The 26236-nt window shown below is 48.9% G+C and overlaps 1 protein-coding gene across 9 annotated transcripts in view; it reads right to left on the minus strand.

Annotated features, from left to right (window-relative positions):
* Positions 1–22429, minus strand: part of NCOA6 (nuclear receptor coactivator 6) — a 46080-nt gene extending 23651 nt beyond the window's left edge. For 6 of the 9 annotated variants that reach the window (XM_062009469.1, XM_062009466.1, XM_062009474.1 and 3 more), the window contains exons 1-8: positions 22242–22429; positions 15029–15131; positions 9467–9627; positions 9102–9364; positions 5487–5642; positions 4820–4942; positions 3335–3466; positions 1124–1939 (exon numbers count right to left, since the gene is read on the minus strand). In XM_062009469.1, coding sequence (XP_061865453.1) covers positions 1124–1939; positions 3335–3466; positions 4820–4942; positions 5487–5642; positions 9102–9364; positions 9467–9627; positions 15029–15064 — 1687 coding nt within the window. In that variant the 5' untranslated portion in view covers positions 15065–15131; positions 22242–22429. The remainder of the gene's footprint in view (positions 1–1123; positions 1940–3334; positions 3467–4819; positions 4943–5486; positions 5643–9101; positions 9365–9466; positions 9628–15028; positions 15132–22241) is intronic. The other 3 variants (XM_062009468.1, XM_062009467.1, XM_062009475.1) reach the window with 3 other exon arrangements.
* Between the last annotated feature and the right edge of the window lie 3807 nt (positions 22430–26236).

The raw sequence follows: 26236 nt of genomic DNA on the forward strand, positions 1-26236 counted from the left end.
GGAGATCCTAAGGACAGTCTGGAAGAGGAGAACTTTGAAACTGAGATAAATCATCTGCATTCAAATGAGATCCATGGTACAAACAGCGAAAACAAGAAACTTGCCCAGATCAGCAGACCAAGAAACAGGCATTCCCTACAGCCTTTCGGACAGACTTCAGACATATAATGTGAGAACTGAAGAAGCGAGGACATATACACATATATGTGTGTGTAGGTGGACAAAGAATATGGTTCATTTCTTTATCAGTACAGAAAAGCAAGAACTTGTGTATGGGTACCTGAGAGCAGCCATTCAAGAGAAACATGAACAAATGAGGGAGCAGAGGCAGGTTCTACAAGTTTGGCACAGAACTACGAAAAAGCTCAAAGGGAAAAAACCACCAAGGACACAGAAGAGATCTTGGGACTGACAAATGAAATTCCTTCACTGCTGGAGAAGATGTGAGTGAGGAGGTTTGGGAAGAAAACTGAAGACAACACACACAAAGGGAAAGTGAAAACATTCCTTGACCTCTTAATTTTAGAAGAGGGAGTGGAACAGCACGGCAGTAACAGCTCTTCCTTTCTATGGGAAGAAACTGATGACAAAGGCAGGGTCAAGAAGAGACATCCACAGCTCAGTAAAAAGATGCAAAATAATGTCTCACTTCTGAAGCAGAAAACAGAAATGGTGACAGAGGAAGCTGGAGAAAGAAGATGGTCATTTGTTCTTATTACACTCTCTTTCTTAAAGAAATTCACCCCCCCCACACACACCCCACAAAAAGAAAAGAACAAGCTCAAAGCACACCAAACAAGCCACACCATCTCTGAATATCTGGAACTTGCTCAAAGGCGAGAGAACCACCGTGAAGAGGATGACTGGCAGTCATAACCAGCAACTGCTCGCAGCAATTTCTTTCTGCAGTGGCCCAGAATCTACCCTGAGGTTGTCACTGTGACACAGCAAAGTAGTAGAAATGAAGTGATGCTGATGCCAGTTCAGCGTACCCACTCCACACTCCATCTGAGCCTTTATTCTGGCATTTAAAGGATCTTTTCAAAATTAACAGCAACACTACTACCAGCCATTCTATGCTTCTTTTCTTTTTAAAATAAAAGAAGGTCTCAGCACTTCTTACCTCCTAAACCAGGGTGTAAACCTTGTGGACCTTGGTTCTGCTGTTGCATCACCATGAAGTTGGGGGGTACATTCCCCTGTTGCACCATAGGATTACGACTAGGAGAACTGACAGGCTGCTGAAATCCCTGGGGAAGCGTGCTACTCTGGGGAGGCCTTGGTCCCATCTGCTGCTGTGGCTGGTTAACTGTTGGAGATGATGCAGGAGAGCCCTGCTGGAAGGAGGAGGGAGAGGAAGCGGGAGACTTGTTGGTCAGGTGGGGTTGTTGCAGTGGAGTAGGAACCCGCGAGGGCCCTCCCTGAAGGCTTTTTATTTGAGGAGCAGTAAACTGGCCAGGATTGCTCATCTGGGGAAAGTTTGAGTGAGCCTGGGAAGCTTGCTGGCTTCCAAAAGGATATGGAGGTGGAGGATGAGGAGGAGTTTGCACTGTTGCTAGAGATGGTCTTGCTTGAAGTTGCTGCTGCATTTGTCCAGGCAACGGAGCCTTTTTCCAACCCTGGTTTACTGTCAATGTACTCAACGCTCCCTGGGTTGGAGGAGGCTGAAGTGCTCCAGAAGGAAGCTGGTTCCAGCCAGGGGGAACTGGAACCTGTGCTGGTGAAGTAAACGAAGGTCGAATACCCTGCTGTGGCTGCTGATGTGGCTGAGGAGGACGAGTCTGCAACTGCGTCTGCTGCTGTAGCTGCTGAAAGTTGGCTGAGTTCATCTGCCTGTTTACAGGAACTGTCTGCATTGAGTGGAGCTGAGGAGCTAAAGGTCCAGATGGATGATTTTGCTGCTGGATATTTAGCCCAGATAAGAGTGGGTCCATTGCATCTATTAAAATAGCAAAGAAAAGTAAAAAAAAAAATAGCCTACTGTAGCCAAACCCCACCCCAAGACAAGAAAGGGTCGTTTGCCTGCTTGCATTTGCTTACTCTGCATAAAAATTCACACTCCAGTGTTGCAATTTCTCCAACAGACACAACAGGTGATGCTCTGAAAGTTTTCAAACCGTTTGGGAACCCTAAGAAGCCAAGTCTGATGGATTTATAACCTCTACAAAAAAAGCACAACAGCCCCATGGTGCTCATTGCTACAGACTAATGTAAACCTCCTACTTAATTAAGATCTTCAAACCACAGAGGATCTCAAGTTGGAAAGGATCTGTGAGGGTCATTGAGTCCAACCCCTGCTCCTCGCAGCGCTGCCTAAAACTAACTCCTGTGAGTGAGAGCAGTGCAGACACTCCTCGAGCTCTGTCAGGTTCGGTGCCGTGGGCAGCTCCCTGGGGAGCCTGTTCCAGGGACTGGCCACCCTCGCAGTGAAGAACCTTTTCCTAACATCCAACCTGAACTTCCCCTGGTGCAGCTTCATTCCATTTCCTCATCCCCTCCTACAGGAGATCAGCACCTCCCCCTTGCTGTCCCCAGGAGGAAGGTGCAGAGCACAGGCTGTAAGGGCACGCTGCTGACTCCTGGTTGACTTTGCCATCAACACAAACTCCCAGCTCTTTCCATGGGGCTGTTCTCCAGCCTCTTGTCCTCTGGATGGTGTATATAACCCTCTTGTTGGGGCTATTATCGCCATCAGTTAAAAACCAGTGGCATACAGAGTAATTAAGATACTTCATAAACTGAGATTCCCAGAACATTTCAAACATTTGTGATGTCTGTGATATCCTTACAGACATTTGTCAAATGTTTGCAAGGATAAGCACTGCAGAGAGCCTCACAAGCTGGTAAGTCCTGTCACCATTCTATGGAGGGACAACTAATAATCCCTTCTCCTTTTCTGTAGTCCCAAAATGCACGTAACTTGTACTAGCAAAATGGTGAAGAATGAACTCTAAACATTCACACCCTCCAGATCCCCACATCCTTAAACTTCCAGTCTACCTGCCCCAAAACCACTTATGCTCAGTCTGGTGCATTTGCCTCCTACCAGAGACATCTACCTCATTCAACACATCCTTCTTACCTTTATTGAAACATAAAGCTCAGTTCTACAGCAACAGTATCACTGCTGCTGCTCAGTGCATTCAAACAAAGTACCAGGCAAGCTGGTCACTTCTTATCTGAAAAGATCAATGGGGGCAGGGAGGGTTGCACAGAAAGAGCAGGAGCAATACTCCAGGACAATTCTGCAGTACTCTGACGAGTACTCACGCCTGTGTGCTGAAGAACAAAAATTCAAGAACATTTTCAGGTCAGTACTGTGACTAAATGTTACCACCTGGCTGGGAGGAGGGCCGAGGTGTTCTTGGCTGCAGCTCCGCACTAGCACCACTCGTCACCATAGAGGAGGGCACATTTCCACTCTGGGACATCATGACAGGTGCAGCATTGCTCACTCTTATCAAACCTTAAAAAGTAAAAATAACAGATATCCAGTTGTGCAGGTTTTAGATAGAGGAGAATTGTGTAATGTTTTTTACAAGAAAAAGTGGTATTTGTTAACAAAAGACTTCTTTAGGCTTAGAACCTGAGGAGATGTACCTCCCTCTGAAAGATGAGATTCACTGGTACAAAATGAACAAGCAAGGGTCACACTGAAGCTTGTCTTTTAGCATCAAGCCTTTAAAAAGGTGATGGAAGCAAACAGCACTGACACTTTAACTACTTGAGCCTGTCTTGCCTCTAAAGGTACTGGCAAGATGGTATCAAAGTTCTACATACATGAAGGCTTTGGCCAAATCTCATGCAAGAAGGTAAGAGAGGAAAGTGTCAATGGTTCCCTTCCACAGGCTGCTGTTTTATAAAATGGTTTATTGTTGTTGTATTGACACTGTTTACACTTCTACTGCTGACCTGTAGGCAGGAAATGAAGCTCACATTCACACACTGAAGGCTGCAGGCAGCTGCTTTCAAAGTCAGGGTTTTCTTTAAAGGCTTTCTGTTCCTCACTAAGCATGACAATTTAGATCCTGCTTCTGCACATTCCATTCCTCCTCATCAACAGCCACACAAGCACCTTCCTCTGACAGAAAACGCTCCCACCTTTAATTGTTTTAAATCGTCTTTACTAAGATACTAATTACTTTCTTTTGCCTTATGATTTAACTACTAAAACACATTACATAGTAGCTTTCTTTCAACGCTTGGTAAAATCTGCCTTTGCAGTTACAGATCACTAATCCTGTCTGTACAATGCTCTGAGTTTAATACAACTATAACGAATCAAATTCATTCTCTGTGATCAGATCTCCAAAGTTGACCAGCAAATGAACAGACGATGACAGCAACCTGTCCTTCCCATAGTTATAACGGATTTAATCTGCAGTAGTTTATTATTCTACACTGAATAAAGGCTTGTGCTCACTTTCATAAAGGTAGCCAGAGTGTAAACCGGGGCAATCTGTGCACATTTCCAAGGGAATTCACTCGACTACACTCATCTGCTTTAACAGTCTTCACGGTAAAAACAACAACAAACCCAAACTACCACAAATAAAAAACCCAACCAACCAACCCCTCAAAACACCCTCAAACCAACCCATCTGCCCCATCCAATGCCCTCCAAAGTCTGTGGGACAGAATGCAGCCAGCTCTTCAGCTCACATCATGCAAGATGCTTCCGTAGAATAGAAACGAGAGCACGTGTTAATTAAAGCAGTGATTACAACTCTGCAGACAACAGTTACTATCAAGTTTTAGGATTAGCTTGGTAACAAATTTCAAAAGTGTGCAAAACTAAACAAACCCCAAAGGAATTTACCTTGTCCCCCTTGCATGGGAAAACCTGGCTCCATTCGTACTGCGTTGCCTGGTGCCAGGGGCCCGTTGATTCGGACATCCTGGCCTCTGTTTTGGGCTAAAGCTAAATTGATAGCACCTTCCCCTGAAAGTAAGGCACAATTTGCATGAACTGAATGATACACAGACACTTTCAAAAGGACATTTAAAAGACATCAAGGAAGGAAGAACAAACTTTACCTACGATGTACACTTTAGAAGGACAGTTACATCACACTACCCTTCCCTTCTGGATCTGAGTTCTAAGGAGAGCAAGCACCACGAACAAGCATCACATGCCCTTAGTTTCACCCTGAGTGTACTCTTGGACAAATGCATATCTTCACTGTGAAATCTCCTGAACAGCAGCTTTTAAGAAAGCCTCATTTGAAACAATCAGGGGGCCAAAACAAACCTGGGCACGTTCTCACTAACACTCAAAAACATTGCTCAGGAGGTTTCCTGATGCACAGAGGATTTTCAGCTGTCATTTTTACCATTCCACCTATTCTTGAAAGAAGAGAAAACTTCAGCTACTGTTTCACTAAAGTCACTCTCCAAACTACTAAATTAGGAGTTTTGCAACACTAACCAAGTATGGAAAATCTGAGTATACCTGAATGAGGTGTACTGAATGAGGTGTGAAATACCTTCAATCTGCACGGAGAGGATTCCCAGGTCACGAAGCTGTTGGTTATTGTTCTGAGCCAGGATCCGCAGGCGCTCGGCAGCTTCCCGCGGGATGTTGAAGGTAACGCGGACGCTGTTCCAGGGCTCGATCTTCTGCAGCTTTAACTTGTTGGATTCTTCAGAAGAAAAACAGTGCAAAGGCAGTTTTCAAACACAGATGATGAAATAAACTGGTACAAAAAGCACAGCTGATAAAGAAATGACGACTTGGCTTTGGAAAGGATCAGCGGGTGGTCTCAGGTAGAGGAGATTTCTGCAGCAGCACGACTGCCGCTGCCAAACCATGGCAGCTATTTTCCCCAAACTGACAGAAGAACCACCCAATCGATAACCAGCCCAATGGGCAACACAATCACTTCACAATATTACTGAAAATGTGAAGAATTATGTGGATAAACGAGCTCAGAAAGTTATGAAGACACATAGTAAAACTGTTCCAGTCAGTCTTTCAGCGAACAAGATGGATGTGTGAAAAAACAACTACAAGAATGAAACCTTCACTCTGAAGGTGTTTGTTCTACAAATGCCTGTGAAAATGTCTTCATAAGGAGGCGAGTGTCAGGGTGCTAGCAGTATTTCATTCATTTTTACCATATTATTTAGTTGCTGTGAATAGGGACAATCCATCCACTGCAAAAAAGGCGCAGCCAAGCTGTGCAAGGTGCAGGTGTTTCTATGTAGACCAGTTGTTTTAGAAGTGAATCTCTTAGCAAGGAGCAGCTTCTGCTTGGTAACAGGGGAAGCAGCTTGCAGTGAAGACCCCATAAAGAGTTTGTAGACTCTCCCTCAGCTCCTGGGTTCAGACCCACCCCTGGCTGGGCCAATCTGGCACCTCTGCCAGCACTATTTAGGGACGGGAATTGGAAGTGCTGGCAGGAGGTGTGAGAGTGATACAAGATGGAGGCGACCACACAAACCCCACAGCCAGAGAAGGAGGAAGGAAGGAGGGGCACCAGGCCAGAGACCCCTCTGCAAGCCGTGGTGAGAAGGCAGCTGTGCCCCTGCAAGCCCTGCAGGGCCATGGCAGGGCTGAGAGCCACCAGCAGCTCCCTGTGAGGGTGTCCGGCCGGGCAGAGACTGTGTGAGGAGGGGCCATGGCACAGGCCGTGCTGGAGCCTGCGGGCCCAGAGCAGCCCCACAGAGAGGCAGAGAGGAGCTGCAGCCTGTGGGATCAATGTGTGTAGCAGCCTGGGCAGGGCTGTGTGTGTGTGAGGGACCCCACGGCCCTCACCCGGCAGGGAGGACTGGTGTGGAGCCACCTGCCCTGAGGAGGGACAAAGGGCAGAAGCCATGGGGAACAGACTGACTGAAACCCCCACTCCTGGCCCCCTGGGCCGTTCAGGGGGGAAGGAGGTAAAAACCCCGGGGTCAGGGCTCTGAGCCTGGGCAGAGGGGAGCGGTGGGGAGAAGGTGACATAAAAGGGCTGGTCGGACTCTTCATTGCTGTACCACTCTGTGTTGTTTGTGTTGGTTATGCTTTGGGCTTTAAGGTTATGTTTTACTTGGTATCGCATTAAATTATTTTCCCCAAGCCCAGTCCCCTGCTCTGTTTTATCCTGGACCTTAAGCAGCAATTAAGCTCTTCCCGCCCTTCGGCAATTCTCAGCCTCTTCAGTACTTGAGGCTAATTGTGGTCTTTTGTTCCCTCATGGGCCTAAACCATGACAGTTACAGGTGGGAATTAGAATAAACATATGACAGTGAAGTTGGATACATGTATCCTAAGAGGAACTTAACTAAATTATTGCTACAGAATGCATTTAAGGACATATATTCCTAGTAAGGTAAATACATTCCTAGTAAAGTTTATAAACTTCCAGCTCCTGGCTTTCCAAAGAGGAAGTTCCTTTGAAAACAGTAAATATTGGCCCAAATTTTAATCAATCAGTTCTGCCACTGTAACATCAGATGTACAAGTCTGCTAACTTTATGATTCAGATGAACTTGCCATTTAAGAAAGCCAGCGACTCGCTCCTGTTTAGGCATCTCTTGTCGTTAACTAACTCACCAAGTTCCTTCTGCTTTACAGCAATGGCATTAAATTCATCGTCTTTCTACCTACAAATGTGTTCTTAGCTGGAAACTTGACAGGACTAGTTTTAAAACTTCCTTTTGTGTCTGTTTGAACAGTCCTATATTTACTGTTAATAATGTTCCAGTATGTTACACACAAAACCAGTTTCGGTGTTTCTAGGTATCAGCATCTGAGTCTCCCACTTTCCCAGTCTTGCACCTGCTCAGTCCAAAGCACTGTTACTTGCTAACTCAACATTCTGAGTAGTCTATTTTGCTCTGAATCCATTTAAATAACTTGTCACGTGGCTCATTTTCAAATTAACTTGGCACTGATGTTAAAAATTAGCTTTCTGCTCCCTCAGCTGAGGTCAGATTCGTGTTTATTAACGCTGCCATTAACATTTATGACAAACCCAGCACACAGATGCCTCCGTGTAACAAAGGCAACTCTGTACAGCTACAGATTGAATCTGTTCCCATTCAAAAATGGGATAATTCATCCCTGCTCTTATCACATACTCTTTTACATCAGTTTAATTTTGTGTCTTCTTCCAACTGGTTTATGTCTAATACCAATTGTTTATAGGATACTGCTCAAACCTGTTGTATTTCTTCATAGTAGTTTTGTCTTGTCCCAGCTTTTTCATCTCCCTGAGAGATAACAGCAAAGACCTCAACAACTAACACCAGACCCAACTGATTACAGCTGGACAAAATGGAACGAAAAGCAGCGAGTGCCAAAGCGCCTCAGCTGCTCACTCAAGAGTCAGGGGTTATTTTTCTGAAAAGGTGGTTTACATTGCTGAAAAAAAAGAGATGCAATGAATGTTTTAAAACTCAACCTAGAACGTTAGTTTTGTTGAAACACAAACACTGCCTGACTGTATTCTTTACTGCAGGGTGTGATTCCAAAAGACCATGCAAAAGGAGGCAGGATGATGACCTACAGCTATCAGGAAAAAGCTTGGTTCACAAACAGCAGAAAGGAGGAGAATGTCAGCAATCACCCTGCAGCTATACAGCATCAGGCCAAGTCAGACCAGCACTGCTGTGATGATCCCTGTCTCCAAAGCAATTCTGGTGAGCACACAGGAGTATGTGAGAGGACTCCATGCCCCCATCAGAAAAAAAAGCTCAGATCAGGTAGTGGAGGTCAATGTAGCAGCAAAGGGGCAGGAATGTCTTGAACTGACACAGACACTCATGTCAGAGGAACTGCAATGGTTTAAGTAGTAAAAAACCAGCTCCTGTGTGGACAAGCCTGGTTTCACCTTCATCTAACACAGCAACGTGTAATGGAGGGAAAGGGAAGAGAATAAGAACACCAGTAAAACAATTAGGAATAAATGATCTCACCAACTACAGCAGTTCTAAACAATAAAACAACTGCAGAAACTTGCACTCTGTCTCTGAGAAGAACAGCTCCTGAATTTACCAATAACCCAAACGACTCTTACTACAAACTAACTCCAACTCGTTCTAACCTATTTCTCTGTACAAGCACTCTATGTAAATAAAACCTTTAATGACAGTTGAAAAATCACAAGAAGGTACATTACCCATGTGTAAAAGGCCAGGCACATTCTCCAATATGGTATCTAGCTTCTGCTCAAAGTCTCTGTCACCTATATTTCCTTTAAAAGCTACAAAGATCGTGGAATCCTCAGGAGCAGACTCCTGTTTCAGTTCATCTTCCTCCAGTCCTGAATCAAAATCCACCTCTAAGTCTTCCATAGTTGAGGCACATGTATCTTGTAAGTTAGGCAGACCATCCAAAACCATTTTTTCCAACAACAGGAGCCTGTCAGACATTAAGATGATGCTTGTAAGGGGAAAAAAAGATACAGTAAGTATAACAAGGAACGTGTAAAGACATGAAGAATTGTTTTCAATGGCACGGGAGATCATGGACAGAAAAACCTACCAGGTGACCCAATGCAAAGCTCTGCAAGACAAACTGTGCGACTCGGGAAATGGAGGCCATTGCAGTACCCAAGCTGTTTGTCCACTGGAACAAACAGAAGTGGTTTCCTGACAGAATCCTGCTGCACGTGTCTTGAGAAGTATTCCAGTTGACCTAGATAGCTAGGTGGAGGGGAAGAAAAGAAAATCAATGATGTTCCATATTGTACAGAGGCCAAGCAAACACCCAGCACCAACTCTGCAGTGCTGGCTGCCAGGAAACTTTGAGACTCAGAGTGATACTTTAATTACAGAAAGTCAGGAAAACCCACCAAATTTCCTTCTGGGGACTGAAGATGCCATAGGCATTCCTTTGTCCAGGACAACAGCAGGAAAGCCACAGCACGCATTTACCAGGATAAATCCTGCATTTGACAAATACCTTACTCCCATCTGGGGAAATCTCAGGTATATTATCCCTTCTTTCTGAAAGTTTGTAAAGATTTAGGTGTTTCCAGCTGCTTATGCACATTACAACCCGAAATGTGCTCCCTTTGTGGTGCCCACAACTCGCCCATGCCTCTACTGAGCTTGAAGAGGAATTAATTCAGTAAATGAACTCACACTCCCAATGTTTTCTACTTCATAAAACGTTTAGACTTTGTAAGGTGTTTTACTTGATATTATGACAGTAACCTACATTGCTACATGCACAAAAGTATGAGCTACAGTAACAGTTATCCCGGCATCTGTGGTAAATAATGCCAAGGTTCAGCTGAGATACACATTCCTCTACTCCAACACAAGTCATTACAAGGGCTACAGTAACAATTCCTCCAGGCAAGACCTCTATTCTCACACCAAACGCTTTGCAAGCACTGCTAAAAGATTGAAACCTTCTACACCAACAGCCAAAGTTGATGTCAAAATCAAAAGAAAGACCTGTTTCTGACCACTGCTGTCAAAAACAAATCAATTCAACAGCCAGGACTGTCAAGAGCTCATAACTCCAGAGCTGTCGGTATTCAGCACAAGCCACCCAGAACGTTCAGCTCGTGATGACATACCCTTGAATGGGATACAGATTGGGTTTCTGGCAGAGGTTCAAGTTCCCAACACAAATTAAAACCACAGCTCTGAGATTAAAGGTGAGCTGCAGATACTGGTCAGAAAATAGCTTTTTTTGATTAAAAAAATGTAACTATATGGGACAAACTTCGATTGATTCAGCTCTCATTGTTTGCACACTCACGTAACACTGCTGCAGGAACAATATTACAACTGAAAAAACATGAAATGCTCTCAAGCATTTGGTCAGGGACATTTGTTTTTCTCCCTTGCAACCCTAAGGACACCAGGCAGGCTAAATGGCACTAGTGACTGTTTTACACACAGTCACTCTCTTCACTGCAGCACCAGGCCTTCATTCTCACACATGACTCAAATCTTGAGTTAAAAACCAAGTTAATTTTGTCTCACAAGCTCCTCTGCAGTCCTGCAACAGACAGCAAGTGATGTTTTGCAGCCACAGATACGTTTCCACAGTGCTTCTCTAAGTCATATATTATTACAATGGCAGTTTTGAAGATGAGGAATAGAGACAAAATACTTTGAAATTCTACCAGGTGACCAAGGACACAATTAATTCTTCTATTTAGTAACCTAGACTCCTTGCTGCTCAGCTCTGTATCTAAATTCTGGTGTGTGTTTGGCACCTCCATTAATTCAAACTGCCGAGTTTCACGTCAAGTGCACAGAAAACAGAAACAACAATTAATGAGCACCTGTGGAAAAAATGGTTTAACGGATTTTTACACATAATTTCTTGGATAGTGACCATCATTACCAGCGAGGGAATTCCTTCTGCTTCTACACTCCTCCATCATTCATTCCAGATACACTGACTGCAGGGAGGAAGGAGCTGGGAGTCCTACACAAGTAATCTTTCTAACTCTTGAGCACAGTCATTCTGTGCACAGAAGAGGTAAGCATCTGGGGACATACAAGCACTACAGTTTGAAGAAAATTACAGAGAAAATTATTTATCTAAACTCTTCAGTATTTTTTTCAAGGAGAGAAATCTCAGCTCAATGCACGGGCTCTTCTGTGTTGAACAAGCAGATTACCTGCAGGGGATGAGGTGCTACACCTGCAGCAAGAAACGTGTTTCTGACAATCCCCAACACCAAAGAAACAGGAAATCTCCATAAAAACACACACATTTCAAATCCCTTTTTTTTTTTGTTTTTGAAGGTAAATGTCTGAATCACCCATCTTGTCTGTGAAAGAGCAGCAGACCCACAGACTGCTGGGGTGACTTTCAAGCCTTCATGAAAATGCCGCAGCTCAGACCAGGCTCCACCAACCTCACGTCGAAGTGTCAAAGCCTGACAGCACTTGTTGAACTTATGGCCCTTCCTGAACACTATTAAGATATAGTTTGCTAAATCACAAAGCACCACAGGTCTTGTTTCCCTTGACTCAGAAAATCATAAGGCTGCAGGGAAAGCTTAATAAAAAGCCCACAAGACTGAACTTTAAACTTTACTTTCTCCATAAGAACACGAAGATACAGCTCGCTTTGCTTTCTCTTTTTCCACATTACACTCTTCAAAGACCTCTGCTGCATCCATCTTCCCTCTCAAACACACAGTTGAGTTTGTTCCCATATTCAGGTATAATTTATCCAGTATGACAGGAGGAAGTAATGATGTGGGAAATCTTCCTCTTCAGGCAGAGCACAGCACGCTGTCCATCTCAAACCAAATAAATCCCAGCTGCATCCCTCAGCCTAACAAATGCTGTAATCTCCTGGCTATAGGGATGATCTCCATAAATTACAAGCTGCACGTGACCATAATTAGCATGTACCTTTGCTCAACACTCTTCCACACCAACACAAAAAGCCTTCAGCATAAACACACTGGTAAAACTCTGGTCATTCAACAATTCCTGTAAACTAGATCAGGATTACAGAGTATTTCCAATGAGTAAGAACTGTATCTGAATTGATCTGCATAACCACAGCACATTCTCTTTGGCACCTCTTCTGTTCCAGCTTGTCCCCGTTGCCCCTTGTTCTGTCACTGAGCACAGCCTGGCTCCAGCCTCCTGACATCCACCCTTTATGGATTTGTGAACATGAATGAGATCACCCCTCAGTCTCCTCCAAGCTGAAGTGCCCCAGCTCCCTCAGCCTTTCATCAGGAAGGATATCTTTGTGGCCCTGTGTTGAACTCTCTCCAGCAGCTCCCTGTGCTACCTGAATTCACGCTCACGTGGCAGCACAGAGAGGTCGCTGAATAGCATCCTCCATGCAAAGAACATGCATGGGCTCCTTTCTCCCCCTGCAACCTGTTGGTTTAGAATTTCCTATTTAATATTTCCCCTCACACAATTGTTTCTGGAAATTCAGAGCAAATCCAGGTGCAGTCATCTACCTGTGATCCCGGCATGGGACAGTCTGGAGCATCACGAGACGAGTTATGCCTGTCAGTTACTGAGATGGTCTGATTCAGTGTAGTCTAATTATTAAAAAGATGTAACTGAAGAGACAGGGAAAAGTAGCCAGATAACAGACTAATAACCAAAATGCACCTACAGTATCATATGGGAGTAAAGGGTGGCAACAGACAGCCCACAAAGGCTGGAGTGTCCAAACCAAAGGACACAGGGTGCACCCTGGGCCACTGGAGCCTTGGAGCTCTCAGGTACACTTGGTGTGTGGACAAAACATCTGAGCAACCAAAATGTGCAAGACAGAGACCCCAGAGGAAGAATTGAGGTAGGATACAGCAATGCCACAGTCCAGCTCTGGGCTGAAGGACAGCTGGGTCCCACCACACACATCCAGAAGGCAGCTTGTTGTGCCATGTGTTGTCTCCCACCATCAGACCTGATGGTGAAAGAAAGGCTGCATGACAAACCCAGTGCCACATGCCCGGGCAGTGCCTGGGAGAGATGGGATTACAGTAAAATCTGGAACAGCCAGTTGTTGCTAACTGGGGAGAGGCAGAGGTGGAAGTGCTGGTCCTTGAGGTCAAAAAACACCCCAAACCAAAGAAAGTAGCAAAAAAAATGGTATTTTGGTATCCTCATCTCAAGATCCACTCAGCCAATTCAAACCTACCTAAAGTTATGTCAACTTGTTTCTCAAACAGAACTTGAAACCTCTTGTGTTGCTTTCTTCAAATCACTGCCCTACACAAAGCAAGGAAACCAAAACAAGGCTTTGTCCAGCAACTCGCCCCAGGTTTTCTGCAACACAGCCTATGGATTTACAAGCTGGTTACACATTTAGGGCAACTCAGAATAAACACTTTCACAACTGATGTCACACCAGAACATGCATCCTCTCAAAACAAATATGCAGGGAACCCAACTAAATAAAAAGTACTAAAATCCTGCTCTACATCTGAAAAAGTACTCTTCCAAACGGTATAAAAGATTGGAAAAGGTGAGAGCTGCAGCAAGGATGATGAACTGATGGCCTTCACTAACTGATGGCTGAGCTGAGCAGCTCATCCTCACCATAAGTTAAAGCTGTAACAGGGAAGTGGAAGAAGAATCAGTCCAGAAACAAGATTACAATCAGGTCCCTTGAGGAATCCAGAACTGAGAGTAAGGAGAAAGAGTGTCTGACAGCAGTAGCAACATAATTTCCAAAGGATACAGAATGCTCCTTGCTTCTGCTTTCATGGGAAAATGGTTTTCAAGCAACTTAACAGGAGAAAAACAAAAAATGAAAACAAGAAAAAACCCTCCATGTCTTGTCTAACACACTGGAAAGTTTTCTTCTTTCCTTTGCTCTAGGTGCAGGTGTTTATTCATTTTTTCAGGACAGGGATGGATGTGGTTCAGTTTCACCAGAGCACAGGTGAGAATCTGTCTTCCAGCACACCACATGCACTGACATGTGCTGAGACAGCCATACTTTTAAAGCATTCCCCCTATAAAACCCCCAAACACTCTGATTCTAACACTGTTTCCATTACAAGGTTCTCACCAGCGTATCATCCTCCTACAACAGTTTGAAGCCTTTTGTTGTCAGCATAGTGACCTTGGAGCTCGCTAATACAAATCTACATTGACAGAACCATCCTATGATACAAAGACTAAAATAACATCATTGGTTTTGGCAAAAACACACAAAAAAAGACTTTGAAACAAATTCTAGACAAGTGTCATACTGTTCCACAAGCAGATTAAATAAGGTTAAGAATCACTGTTAAAAATCTAAAGAATACCTAAAACTAAACTTCACCCAGGGCAACATGCAGTAAAATTTCCCCTGCAACAACTTAGCTAGGGGTGGTTCCAGTAATTTGGAACTACAAGCTTTTGCATTGAAGAAGAGTAACACCACAAAAGCCTCTCAACTGTCCACTTGGGGAGGAAAGTCTGAGAACAACTACAAACCTGATGGCAAATGCCCATAACCCTGAAAAGTCAGCCCTGGAGCCAGCCCAGCCATTCAAACACGTGTGCACAAACACCAGAAGCATCGATTCATGGGACAGTTAGGAGGAGGATATAAAATAAGAACAAGGGATATCCCAGTGCATCACATGCTTGCTTTACCTACCAAAACAAATTGCACAACTTCAGTACTTTGTAGCATGCAACAGGTCTTCAGGTGATTCCAGCCTGGCAAACATGGTTAAACAGCAACTTCCACAAAGGGAATCCTGAAAGAAAACCACCACGTTTCATCAGACAAAGGTGCAAATCCCAAACGCACTGAAAGGAAGTGAGTGACTCTGGATAGGCAGTTCTGCCCCAAATTCAACTCCCTCCTTAGCAATGTAAAAAGCAAGAGTTGCTATGTTGAAACAGTCACAGCAGAAGCTGAGCACCTGCAGAAATTGGCTTTTTATTATAGGCAAAACAATGGAATGCTCCTGTTGGCTGGAAATAACATTTCAGTCCTGCAAACAGGGCAAGTTTTATCTAGAATAATGTGTTTATATAAGACTTTAGGTCAATTCTTCTAGGTTAAATTCATCCTCAGAAAGGCGAAACCAGCACAGTGAGGATGCACCTCAGCTCACCCTAAGCAGACACCTAAACCGGCTCAGGTTAAGCTCATTCCAGAAACACGTCACAAACCCACACGACAACCTCGGACAGACATTTTTACTGCAGGTGGCCAACGAAGCAAGGTGAAGCCATCCCCAGAACCCACTCGCTCAGAGTCTCATCAAGCTGCACTCAGACCTCTCAGGGTAATGAAAACACAGCAGTAAAGATAATGGCTTCAGCAAAAACAAAACACCGCTTCTCAAATCAAGACCATTTATATTAACGTCCAAGTGCTGGTTTTCAAGCAAATTTTCTCCTTCCAGGCCAGACTGCTCATCAGTGGGGAAGGTGAGGCAGAAGAGGGAAGAAAATTCAGAAAGACAAGGCAGAAATTTGCTGTCTTCCAGCCATATGACAAAGTAAAACTTCTTTAAAAGCCTTGGTGTTGTGCCATCCCCTTTGCACCGGTGCCAGCCCAGCAGCTCTGAGGGAAGGAAAGAGTACTCATGTTAAATCACAACATACATGCTTTGTAGCATTCTCAGTAGCCACTCAACGCTTTTCTGTCCCTGGTGTCTTGTTTTTAAATAAGAACTGCAATTCAAGCAGCAGTGCAGTACCAAGGGAACACCTTAGTGGCCAAACCATAGGCAGCAACTTGTCTGTTTCCAGCTGTATGCAAACCTGCCTGAACACCGTGACCAGACACTGAGCTGACAGGCAAAGCCAAAATCTGAGACAGGAAATGTTAATATTCTTTATTTTAATAGCGTACCCAAAACTAACAAAGCTTTCCCCACTCTACAGCAGATACTGCATTAGTTCTGTGTTTTCACCTTTTTTATAAAATGATGTGCCACAGCCTATTTTCAACAGCCTAAAGCTGAGTCGTGTAACCAACTGTCTGGTTATCTAAGAGTCCCTGTGAAAGGACAGTCCTGACCTGCCCAGCAAAAGCTGTTTCTGCGTAGGCTTCAGAGCTGACAGAAGCCAGCCCCCATTCTAACCATCCATGCCTGAGCAAGGCAGGGGCAAGAGCTGACATTTGGCTGAAGGGTGGTGAACTGGAGGGAAAAATCATCAGAACTCTCTGGTACAAGGAACCCAGGGGCTTTTTGTCCCTCTAATTCTCCCTCCCAGGGGGAAGGGTGAGTGTCCCCATGAGTGGAAGGTATTGAGATGGTCTGCAGACACCCAACTGCTCCAGAAAAGAAAGGACTGGGAAGGACAAGCTGCCCAAGCAAGCTCCAGTAAGAAACTGAGCATAGTAAGCTCAAGCTATGGGAAGAAGAACAATTAACTGCTGCTGCCTCCTGTTCCTGGTTAGGGAAAATAACACCAACATTGGTTCATTAACTCCAACTTTTATTACAACAAGGTATCTGATAGAGACCTTGGACACACAGCTTAGCAGACACCACGGAACACACAAAACCAGCCCTGTAGAGCAGTCTCATCTCCTGTTTTGTATGGAGCTTATACTTTCCCAAATGCCAAGAAAACAAACCAAGTAAGGCTACAGGAAGACAGGTTCCACGCACTCATTGTGACACAGAACTACCCACCACTCTTCATTCTGTTCTCCTGCACTCCCACAGCCCTGGAGCACAAAACACCTAAACCCAAGGGCTTCCAACACAGAGGAAACAGCAGCTCGTTGTGACATATACGCCCTTTTGCAGGGGTATCTTGATGTGTTTCCACAGCAGGTTTAGTCAAATGTTGGCTTGTTAAAGTTTCATCAGGTTTGTTGAAAGTCCCCAACTCATGCCAAGCTGCAATGGACACGTCTCAACTGAGTCGTTAATTTTTATCTCAACGCAATCTGACTGGTGACACCATCAGAGCTGCTTGAAAAAGCCAGATGGTAACTCCAGAACCAGTTACAACTGACCTTAAGTTATCCACCTAGAAAGTCCCACTTTTGCAGCTGAGCCACCAACACAAGAACATTGCCAGTCCCAAGGGCACCTGGAGCTAACAATGCTCTTGGAAGCTGTTGCACCGTGCAGTATTTGATCAATTGATCCCCACTAGCTGAGCTGTATTCATTTCAGACCTTCAGGGTATTTCCATTTTGATGAAATACACCACAGCTTGTAACAAATTAATACTGTGACTGAGCTTTGCATTATGTAACTCCTCACAAAGATCCGCCCATGTAATCAGCAAACACAGAAAATGAGAGGCTACTTAAAATCAGATACATCTAGACAAACTGTATCTCATCTTGCCTTCCAAAGGCCCTGAGAACCTGTCCAAGTAGCAATCTGTTCCTTGCTTGTGGTGTGGTTGCCGGTCCTGAACTAAGGTTTGACTGCAAACCAGTTTGAAAGTAATTCCTTTCCTGTGCAGTACTTGGTAATGAGACTCTTTCTCCTGATCAAAAAACCAAATCTTCATGTAACAGAAGTAGGTGCAGCTTTTGCTAAAATCCAACAGTGTCCTGAGAGCTTCCCCACTGCACAAGACCTTGCTCCTTGTTTTGTGTTGTTCTTGGGTTTGGAAACCCAATTTCCAAAGTGTAATTTATTGTCGTTATTGCTGTTAAGACCCACTTAATCACTGATCAACTTTGCACCTTCTGGTATAACTAGGATGCACCAGAAGTACACAGCAACGTGTTCTCGCAGCACCCCCACAAGACCCTTCAAAGGACCTTCCCATGCTGTAACCAAAAGACAAGGCACTGCTTCTTGTTCATTATTCATAACAGAGCCTCACTAAAAAAACAAAAAAGGTCAATGTTTTTGCCGTGGGAGGTTCAGCTCCTGTGGCCATAGTCCCAGCACCACAACTGACAACTGTTCAGCTTCTCTGGGGAAGAGACTCATCAGAACTGCCAACAAGAGCCTTGTACCTCATCTCTCAGGCTTTCCAGTCACTGCTGAGAAAAACAGTGTTACTCCAGACACCAAAACATCCAATTTATCAGGAAACAATTCCTCACGTTTCCCTTGTACCACTCAGCACAGGGGAGGCTCGTGAGTGCCTGTGCTGAGGTTCACATCCAGTTCAGCCTGTGCAAGCACTGTCCAGAAACCACGATGAGAAACACCGTCTCACCCCAGCTGCAGCCCTGGTAGCTCATGTGGCTTTTAAGATAATAAAAGTGAGACAATTAAAATGACACACACAAGACTTGGAGAACGTAACAGTCTGTGTCTTTTGCTGGGAATAACTAGACCATTCCCTTTCACACAGCAGACAATGCTCAGGCTCCCACGTCTGCAACTCAGCAGAAGCGACTTCCTGTCCCAAATTACTGCTTTACATGAAGACAAATGGCATCATTCATCTCCTGCACTCTTCCATTTCCACACCAGTCCGATCCAAACTCCTGCACACTACTCACTCAAGCTGGAAAAGCAGCCACCATCTTCTCAGTTCCAAAGAGACGCTGGCTCTGAGGAGCCAGGGGGTGCCCCGTGCCATCGCCCCAGCCCCAAAGCAGCCCCCAGCCAGCTCCACAGTGACACATGCTGCTTCCCTTTCTTTTTCCCCAATACATGAAGGAGGGTTTTTTACTGTGTTACAACCTCAAGGCTGCAACACATATGTGACAGAATCCACTTCTTGTTTCTGTTTTTGATTGCAACAATAGCCATTTTTATGCACTCTTCGAAATGAAGGCAGGATGCTGCTAACAGCATCAGCTAATGATGGAGGATGCACTGGATGGAAAACGACCCCTGATGCCCAATGGACTGAGAAAAATCCCAGGCTCCCAGAACTTTGGAAATCTTCCTCTATTATCCTGTGTCAAAGCTTCGATGGATTTTCAACTCCAGCCTTTTTCTCCTTCCTGCTAATTAGCCAGGACACCAGACAATTTGAGTCTCAAACATCATCTTGAGCCAAACCTTCAGCTATGACCGTGTACAAACTAAGGATTGCAGGTGCCTGAGTGACTGAAATGCTCAGTTAACTGCAGCAGGAAGCTCCTGTTGAGGAAAGCCAGTGATGCACTCTGGGGGAACAGTCGGGTTCAGAGCAGGCAAACCACAGAACATCTACAGCTTCAGAGAAGCGAAGGTGAGTTGGTCATCTAGTGACCTGGCTACCAGATAGAAAAGATCTTGCCTGGGGTGACATGCATCTTCCCTGACTCGGGTCTGTGTCCTCTAGGATTATTTCTTCTTCCAGTTCTGCCTCTGAACTCCTCCCAGCTCTACACACTCTCTCCCATTGCTTCTGCTCCAGCTCAGCGTTACAGAACAAGCTGATCACAGAACCACAGCATGGGGGGGGCGGGGGTTGGAAGGGACCTTTAGAGATCAATCCCCCTGCAGAAACAGCTCCCACCTAGATCAGGTCACACAGGAACATGTCCACGTGGGCCTTGAAGCCCTCCAAGGAAGAAGCCTCCACACCCTCCCTGGGCAGCCTGGGCCAGGGCTCTATCCCCCTCACAGACACAGTTTTGTCTGAATGCAGTCTCTGCAATGCACAGGGCTGAGTCCTGTCGTTGGACAGGCCACACGTTGCCAGGCCTCCTCCTCAGCCCTGCTCCCTCCACGCCACAGCATCTGCATTTCCCAACAGAGACCACCTGATTTACAAACGGGCCCCACCATCATGCCTCCTGCCCTTCGGAGCTGCGCTAGTGACCTACAAAACCTCATATTGCCAGCACAACCAAACTCCTGCAGCCATGTTAGCTCTTTGGTACCTTCAGCAGCAAACCCTTCCCCACTGAAAACACATTAGACTCAGTATGTCTGTGCAGCTCAGCTGTAACTCCAGCTTCCATAAAGCAAGCAATATGGCTTTAGAAAACAAAAATGTACTGCAAAACTGTTTGAGAGTTTAGTTATCAGTTTGAAGTATTTAACATGTAGCACAAAGGCACAGAGTCTTTGGCAGGATCACACTCAGGCAGGATGAGCAGCAGTGTTATGATTTTTCAGCAGGGTTTACCGCTGCACCCCTGTATTTTCAGGTATTTAAGGCACCTTTAAATGAAACCACCAATAGTTCACAGCAGGGCCTGGGCTGCTCAGCTTTCCCCACATGCTGGTTTTTGTTTTCAGGAAGCATTGTTTTCTTAAAATAGTGTAAAGTCAGCACATCAGTTGGAAAATGGAAACATGTCCTCCCTCCACGTCCTACAGAACAACAGGCTTTTGGAGAGAGCAGCTGAAGAGCAGCGCTGGAGCTTTTCCAGCCAAAACTCTAATAGAGGTCTTTCTGTGGGTTTAAAATATGAAGAACTGTCACACCTCTCAGTAGAAGATCATGCCTGTATGCAGCCTCTTGCTTTGAGTTCATTTTTCCCTCACAAGAGAGTCAGGATATCGTACCAAGTGTTAAAAACTCCCCCATGAAGTTGCACGTACCTTGCACGGGTGGCCGAGCAGCTCAGGGAGCGTCTGACGAGCGCATGAGCGGCCAGCAAACCCCACGAGGCCCGGCTGCAAGGCAGTGCCTTTGGTCCAGAGCCCCATGGGCCAGACCCTTTGGGACACATGCCTCAAGACCTTTATTTCTCGCTCCACAAGATGCACAGAAAAGCTGGGAACTCTTGCTGCAACTGGAAAAGGGCTGCTAGGTCCCAGGACATATGTCCTGGCTATGTCCCACAGCCGTCCCTCCCTCACTCGGTGACTCTCACTGGAAATGTTAGATTTGTTCCCTGTGTTTGTTTTTTCATGTGAGAAACACTGAAAGTTGCTTTGGCTAAAGAGAGACTACCATGCATTGTAATGATAACACTAACAAAAAGAGGCACTACCTTTCCTCTAATAAAACTCAGGTGAGAAGAGTTTGACTGTAAGAGCCAGGACAATGAGCACAAAGGTGTGTGTCCAGCAGCTGAGGGGTTGTGAAGAGGCAAAGCTCCCAAAGCTGCAGTTGGCTGTCAGCTTTCAGAACCACGGCAGAGCTCTCTGCCTCCCACTCCCCACAGACTCCTGTGGGAACCAGAACCCCGAGTTTTCTGAGATGTTCTAAAAGTAGCTCAAATTCAGAGAAAGGCAGAAATCAAGTTAAGGATTTCTGGGGAACAAGCTTCCAGGGAACAAGTTAAGAAGCTTTTCTCTGACTATCTTAAACGGTTACTGGGGAATTCAAACAAAAGCCTGGGCTCACAGAAACGTCAATGCGCCCTCGCTGACATCTCACAAAGACATCAACGCCCGCATGAGGTCAGGGCTGAGAAATCAAAACGAGAAACGCGGTCCTGAGTAGAAGAGCAGCTCCCGGGGCTGACAGCACCCTGGCCGCTTCCACGCCGAGCTCAGAAACACTCCTCCCCGGGACGAGACGGGCCGCCCTCAGCACGGCACTGCAGAGCCCCGCGACCACCCCTTGGCCTCGGGCCGCGACCGGGGCCGCAGGGCTGACCTCAGGGTTTAACAGGTTGCTGCGAAAGGCTGAGATTTGAGCGTCAGGAGAAGCGCGGCCGCTTCAGCAGCCACCGCGGCCGGGAACAGCTCCAGCCCGCCGGGACAAGGGCAGGGTGCAGGCCGCGACCAAGCGGGCTCGCCCGGCGCCGGAGCCCCCCCCAGGCCGCGGCTCCCCCCACGCATCACGCTGACAGGCCCGGCGACCCCCGGCACCCCGCGGCCCGAGCGGCCCGGCGCGGCCCCCGCCGGCGGCGGCCCGGGCCCACGCCCCGCTCCGCCAGGCCCCGCCGCGCCGCGGGCCCGGCCTGCTCCCCCGCCCGGGCCGCCGCCGCCGCGCCGCTTCCGCCCCGCCGCCTCTGTCACGCCGCCGCCGGCTCCCCGCGTCCCCCTCAGCGCTTCGGCCTCGCCGAGGGCCCGCCCCGCACTCACCTGGCGCCGGCGCTGCCGCCGCTCCCGGAGCCGCCGCCGCCGCCACCCCGCGAGCGCGCGCAGAGGGGGGCGCGGGGCCGCCTGGGCGGGCGGGGGGGCGGGGGGAAGGGCGAGGGGAGGGGACGGGGGTCGCCCTCGGCCCGGGGCCGCCCGGGACTCGCCGCGCAGGCCGGCGCCGCTCCGCCGCCGCCGCCTCCCTCCGCCGCCGCGGCACGTGACCCGGCCCGCCCCGTGCGCCTGCGTCCGAGCGCACGGAGCCGGGCGGGGGGGCGGCGGGGCCGGTGCGGGGGCGCGCGGGAGCAGCGGCGCGTGGCAGCCGCCGAGGCGGGGGCGCCGGGCCTGGGCACCGCGGACGATCGAGGGGACCGTGTGTCCCCCGGGGCTGGGCTCGCGGGAGCCTGGCTGGGGGTGCGCGGGGGGTCCATGCGGTCGGGACCCCCGCTCTGTTGCGCCCGCCGCCCGGCTGCGCGGCCGCGGCGCCGCGTTTCACAGCAGCCGCAGCCTACGCGGCTAAAGCCAAGCCCACAGCCGCGGGGCCCCGCGCCCCTCCCCGCACACACCCTCAGCGCGCAGGGGGCCGAGCGGCAGAGAGCAGCCCCACAGAGCAGCCGGCGGCACACGGAGCCCCCCGGGCTGTCTGTCCCTACTAACGTTAACACGAGATACGATGAAGTCAGTGGCAGCCCCCGAAAGGTCCGTTTTGGTTCCCCCCAGTCGCCGCTTTGAGCAGAAAACTGTTACCTGGCAGTGGTGAAGACACAAAACACGTGGCAACTGCTGCTTCAGCCCAGTGAAATGAGCAAAAGCCCTTCATGGGAAAAACAACGACTTTGGTCGTGCAGAAGGACATTTGGTTAATGTTAGAAGGGGGTCGGGTTCTGCCGGCTTCGGGGGGCAGCCCCGCAGCGCCCCGGCATCGGCCTCCTTCACCTTACTGCAGGGTGAGTGAGTGGCAAACAGAGAGAAACAGCTTTTATTTACTTTGCAAAACCTTTCCAATACGATAACCCCACGTCTCAGTGGTCAGCACAGCACCAACACAGCAAAAAATACCTTGTTTCTCAAATGGACACAGAAATGCAGCCCATTAACTGTTTATAATAACAGATCTACATGCACTGTCGTATGACTGGTGTCAACGGGAAGGTGTCAAACACAAACAGTGGGGAGCCTCAGGACCAGCTTTGGATATTCCCAAGCTTAAATGTTACACAATGACTTGAACAAAACAATTTCTCCTCTCAGAGCAGCTCTCAGAGCTGCTGCACTGCCGCCACCATCAGAGCAGCACAGTGCTCACAGAGCTGCTGCACTGCAGCCACCATCAGAGCAGCACAGTGCTCACAGAGCTGCTGCACTGCAGCCACCATCAGAGCAGCACAGTGCTCACAGAGCTGCTGCACTGCCGCCACCATCAGAGCAGCACAGTGCTCACAGAGCTGCTGCACTGCAGCCACCATCAGAGCAGCACAGTGCTGACGGAGCTGCTGCACTGCAGCCACCATCAGAGCAGCACAGTGCTGACGGAGCTGCTGCACTGCAGCCACCATCAGAGCAGCACAGTGCTGATGGAGCTGCTGCACTGCAGCCACCATCAGAGCAGCACAGTGCTCACAGAGCTGCTGCACTGCAGCCACCATCAGAGCAGCACAGTGCTGACGGAGCTGCTGCACTGCAGCCACCATCAGAGCAGCACAGTGCTCACAGAGCTGTTGCACTGCAGCCACCATCAGAGCAGCACAGTGCTCACAGAGCTGCTGCACTGCAGCCACCATCAGAGCAGCACAGTGCTCACAGAGCTGTTGCACTGCAGCCACCATCAGAGCAGCACAGTGCTCACAGAGCTGTTGCACTGCAGCCACCATCAGAGCAGCACAGTGCTGACGGAGCTGTTGCACTGCAGCCACCATCAGAGCAGCACAGTGCTCACAGAGCTGCTGCACTGCAGCCACCATCAGAGCAGCACAGTGCTCACAGAGCTGCTGCACTGCAGCCACCATCAGAGCAGCACAGTGATGATGGAGCTGTTGCACTGCAGCCACCATCAGAGCAGCACAGTGCTCACAGAGCTGCTGCACTGCAGCCACCATCAGAGCAGCACAGTGCTCACAGAGCTGCTGCACTGCAGCCACCATCAGAGCAGCACAGTGATGATGGAGCTGTTGCACTGCAGCCACCATCAGAGCAGCACAGTGCTCACAGAGCTGCTGCACTGCAGCCACCATCAGAGCAGCACAGTGCTGACGGAGCTGCTGCACTGCAGCCACCATCAGAGCAGCACAGTGCTCACAGAGCTGTTGCACTGCAGCCACCATCAGAGCAGCACAGTGCTGATGGAGCTGTTGCACTGCAGCCACCATCAGAGCAGCACAGTGCTCACAGAGCTGCTGCACTGCAGCCACCATCAGAGCAGCACAGTGATGATGGAGCTGTTGCACTGCAGCCACCATCAGAGCAGCACAGTGCTCACAGAGCTGCTGCACTGCAGCCACCATCAGAGCAGCACAGTGCTCACAGAGCTGCTGCACTGCAGCCACCATCAGAGCAGCACAGTGCTCACAGAGCTGCTGCACTGCAGCCACCATCAGAGCAGCACAGTGATGATGGAGCTGTTGCACTGCAGCCACCATCAGAGCAGCACAGTGCTCACAGAGCTGCTGCACTGCAGCCACCATCAGAGCAGCACAGTGCTCACAGAGCTGCTGCACTGCAGCCACCATCAGAGCAGCACAGTGCTCACAGAGCTGCTGCACTGCAGCCACCATCAGAGCAGCACAGTGATGATGGAGCTGTTGCACTGCAGCCACCATCAGAGCAGCACAGTGTTGATGGAGCTGTTGCACTGCAGCCACCATCACTTCTGATGGGGGATTTCATCCAACTGTGAGTGTGGTGAGAAAAGAGAGAGAGGTGGAGATCCACAGCAGCCGTCCTGTCCTTCTGGGACCCAAGTGGATGGAGGGTGAGAGCCCCTCACTGCCCTATCAGGACAGTGCTGCTCCCCGGAGGGCTGCGAGTGCTGAGGAGCTGCTGCCCGAGGGATTGTTCCGTGGCAGCGGGTCAGCTTTGCCAGTACAGCCAGCCTGCAGCCCAGGGTGCCGTGGCACAGCCATCTGCAGCTCAGGGAGCCGTGGCACAGCCATCTGCAGCTCAGGGAGCCGTGGCACAGCCATCTGCAGCCCAGGGGGCCGTGGCACAGCCATCTGCAGCCCAGGGGCCATGGCACAGCCATCTGCAGCCCAGGGGGCCATGGCACAGCCATCTGCAGCTCAGGGGGCCATGGCACAGCCATCTGCAGCTCAGGGGGCCGTGGCACAGCCATCTGCAGCTCAGGGAGCCGTGGCACAGCCATCTGCAGCCCAGGGGGCCATGGCACAGCCATCTGCAGCTCAGGGGGCCATGGCACAGCCACTCTGCAGCTCAGGGGGCCGTGGCACAGCCATCTGCAGCTCAGGGAGCCGTGGCACAGCCAACCTGCAGCCCAGGGCCATGGCACAGCCAGCGGTGCGTGCTCCGCACAGGCTCCCGCCGCCCCACGCCGCCGCCGGTCCCGCAGCAGGCTCTGGAGGCAGCTGCGGAGGCGCTGGCCGCGCAGGACACAGCCCGGCTCGGGCCAGCACCGCGCCCCTGCCCCACAGAGCCCTCCCCGCACGCCCCATAACAATGGCAGAGCCCTCTCTGAACTCTACAGGGGAGGGGGAGCTTTCAGAACAGTAAACAACGCGGCCACAACAGGAGCCCCGCGGGGAAAGCCCCTCCCGCGCCCGCTTTGCCGCTGCGAGCCCCGCGCTCCGCCCCGCCCGCAGCCAGAGGCGCTCGACCCGCGGCTGCCGGCGCCCGGCTCCGCGTCCCTCCCGCGGCCGAAGCGCGCCCCGGGCCTCCCCTCCGCGGGCCGGGCGCTCGCCCTGGCACCCGAGGCGCCAGAGGAAGAGGCGGCGCCGCTCGCCTTCCTGTTCCGGCCTGTGGGCGCAGCCGCAGCCCGCGCCGCCGGGACG

This window comes from Colius striatus, chromosome 16 (genome assembly GCF_028858725.1).
Source record: "Colius striatus isolate bColStr4 chromosome 16, bColStr4.1.hap1, whole genome shotgun sequence".
Classification (NCBI taxonomy): Eukaryota; Metazoa; Chordata; class Aves; order Coliiformes; family Coliidae; genus Colius; species Colius striatus.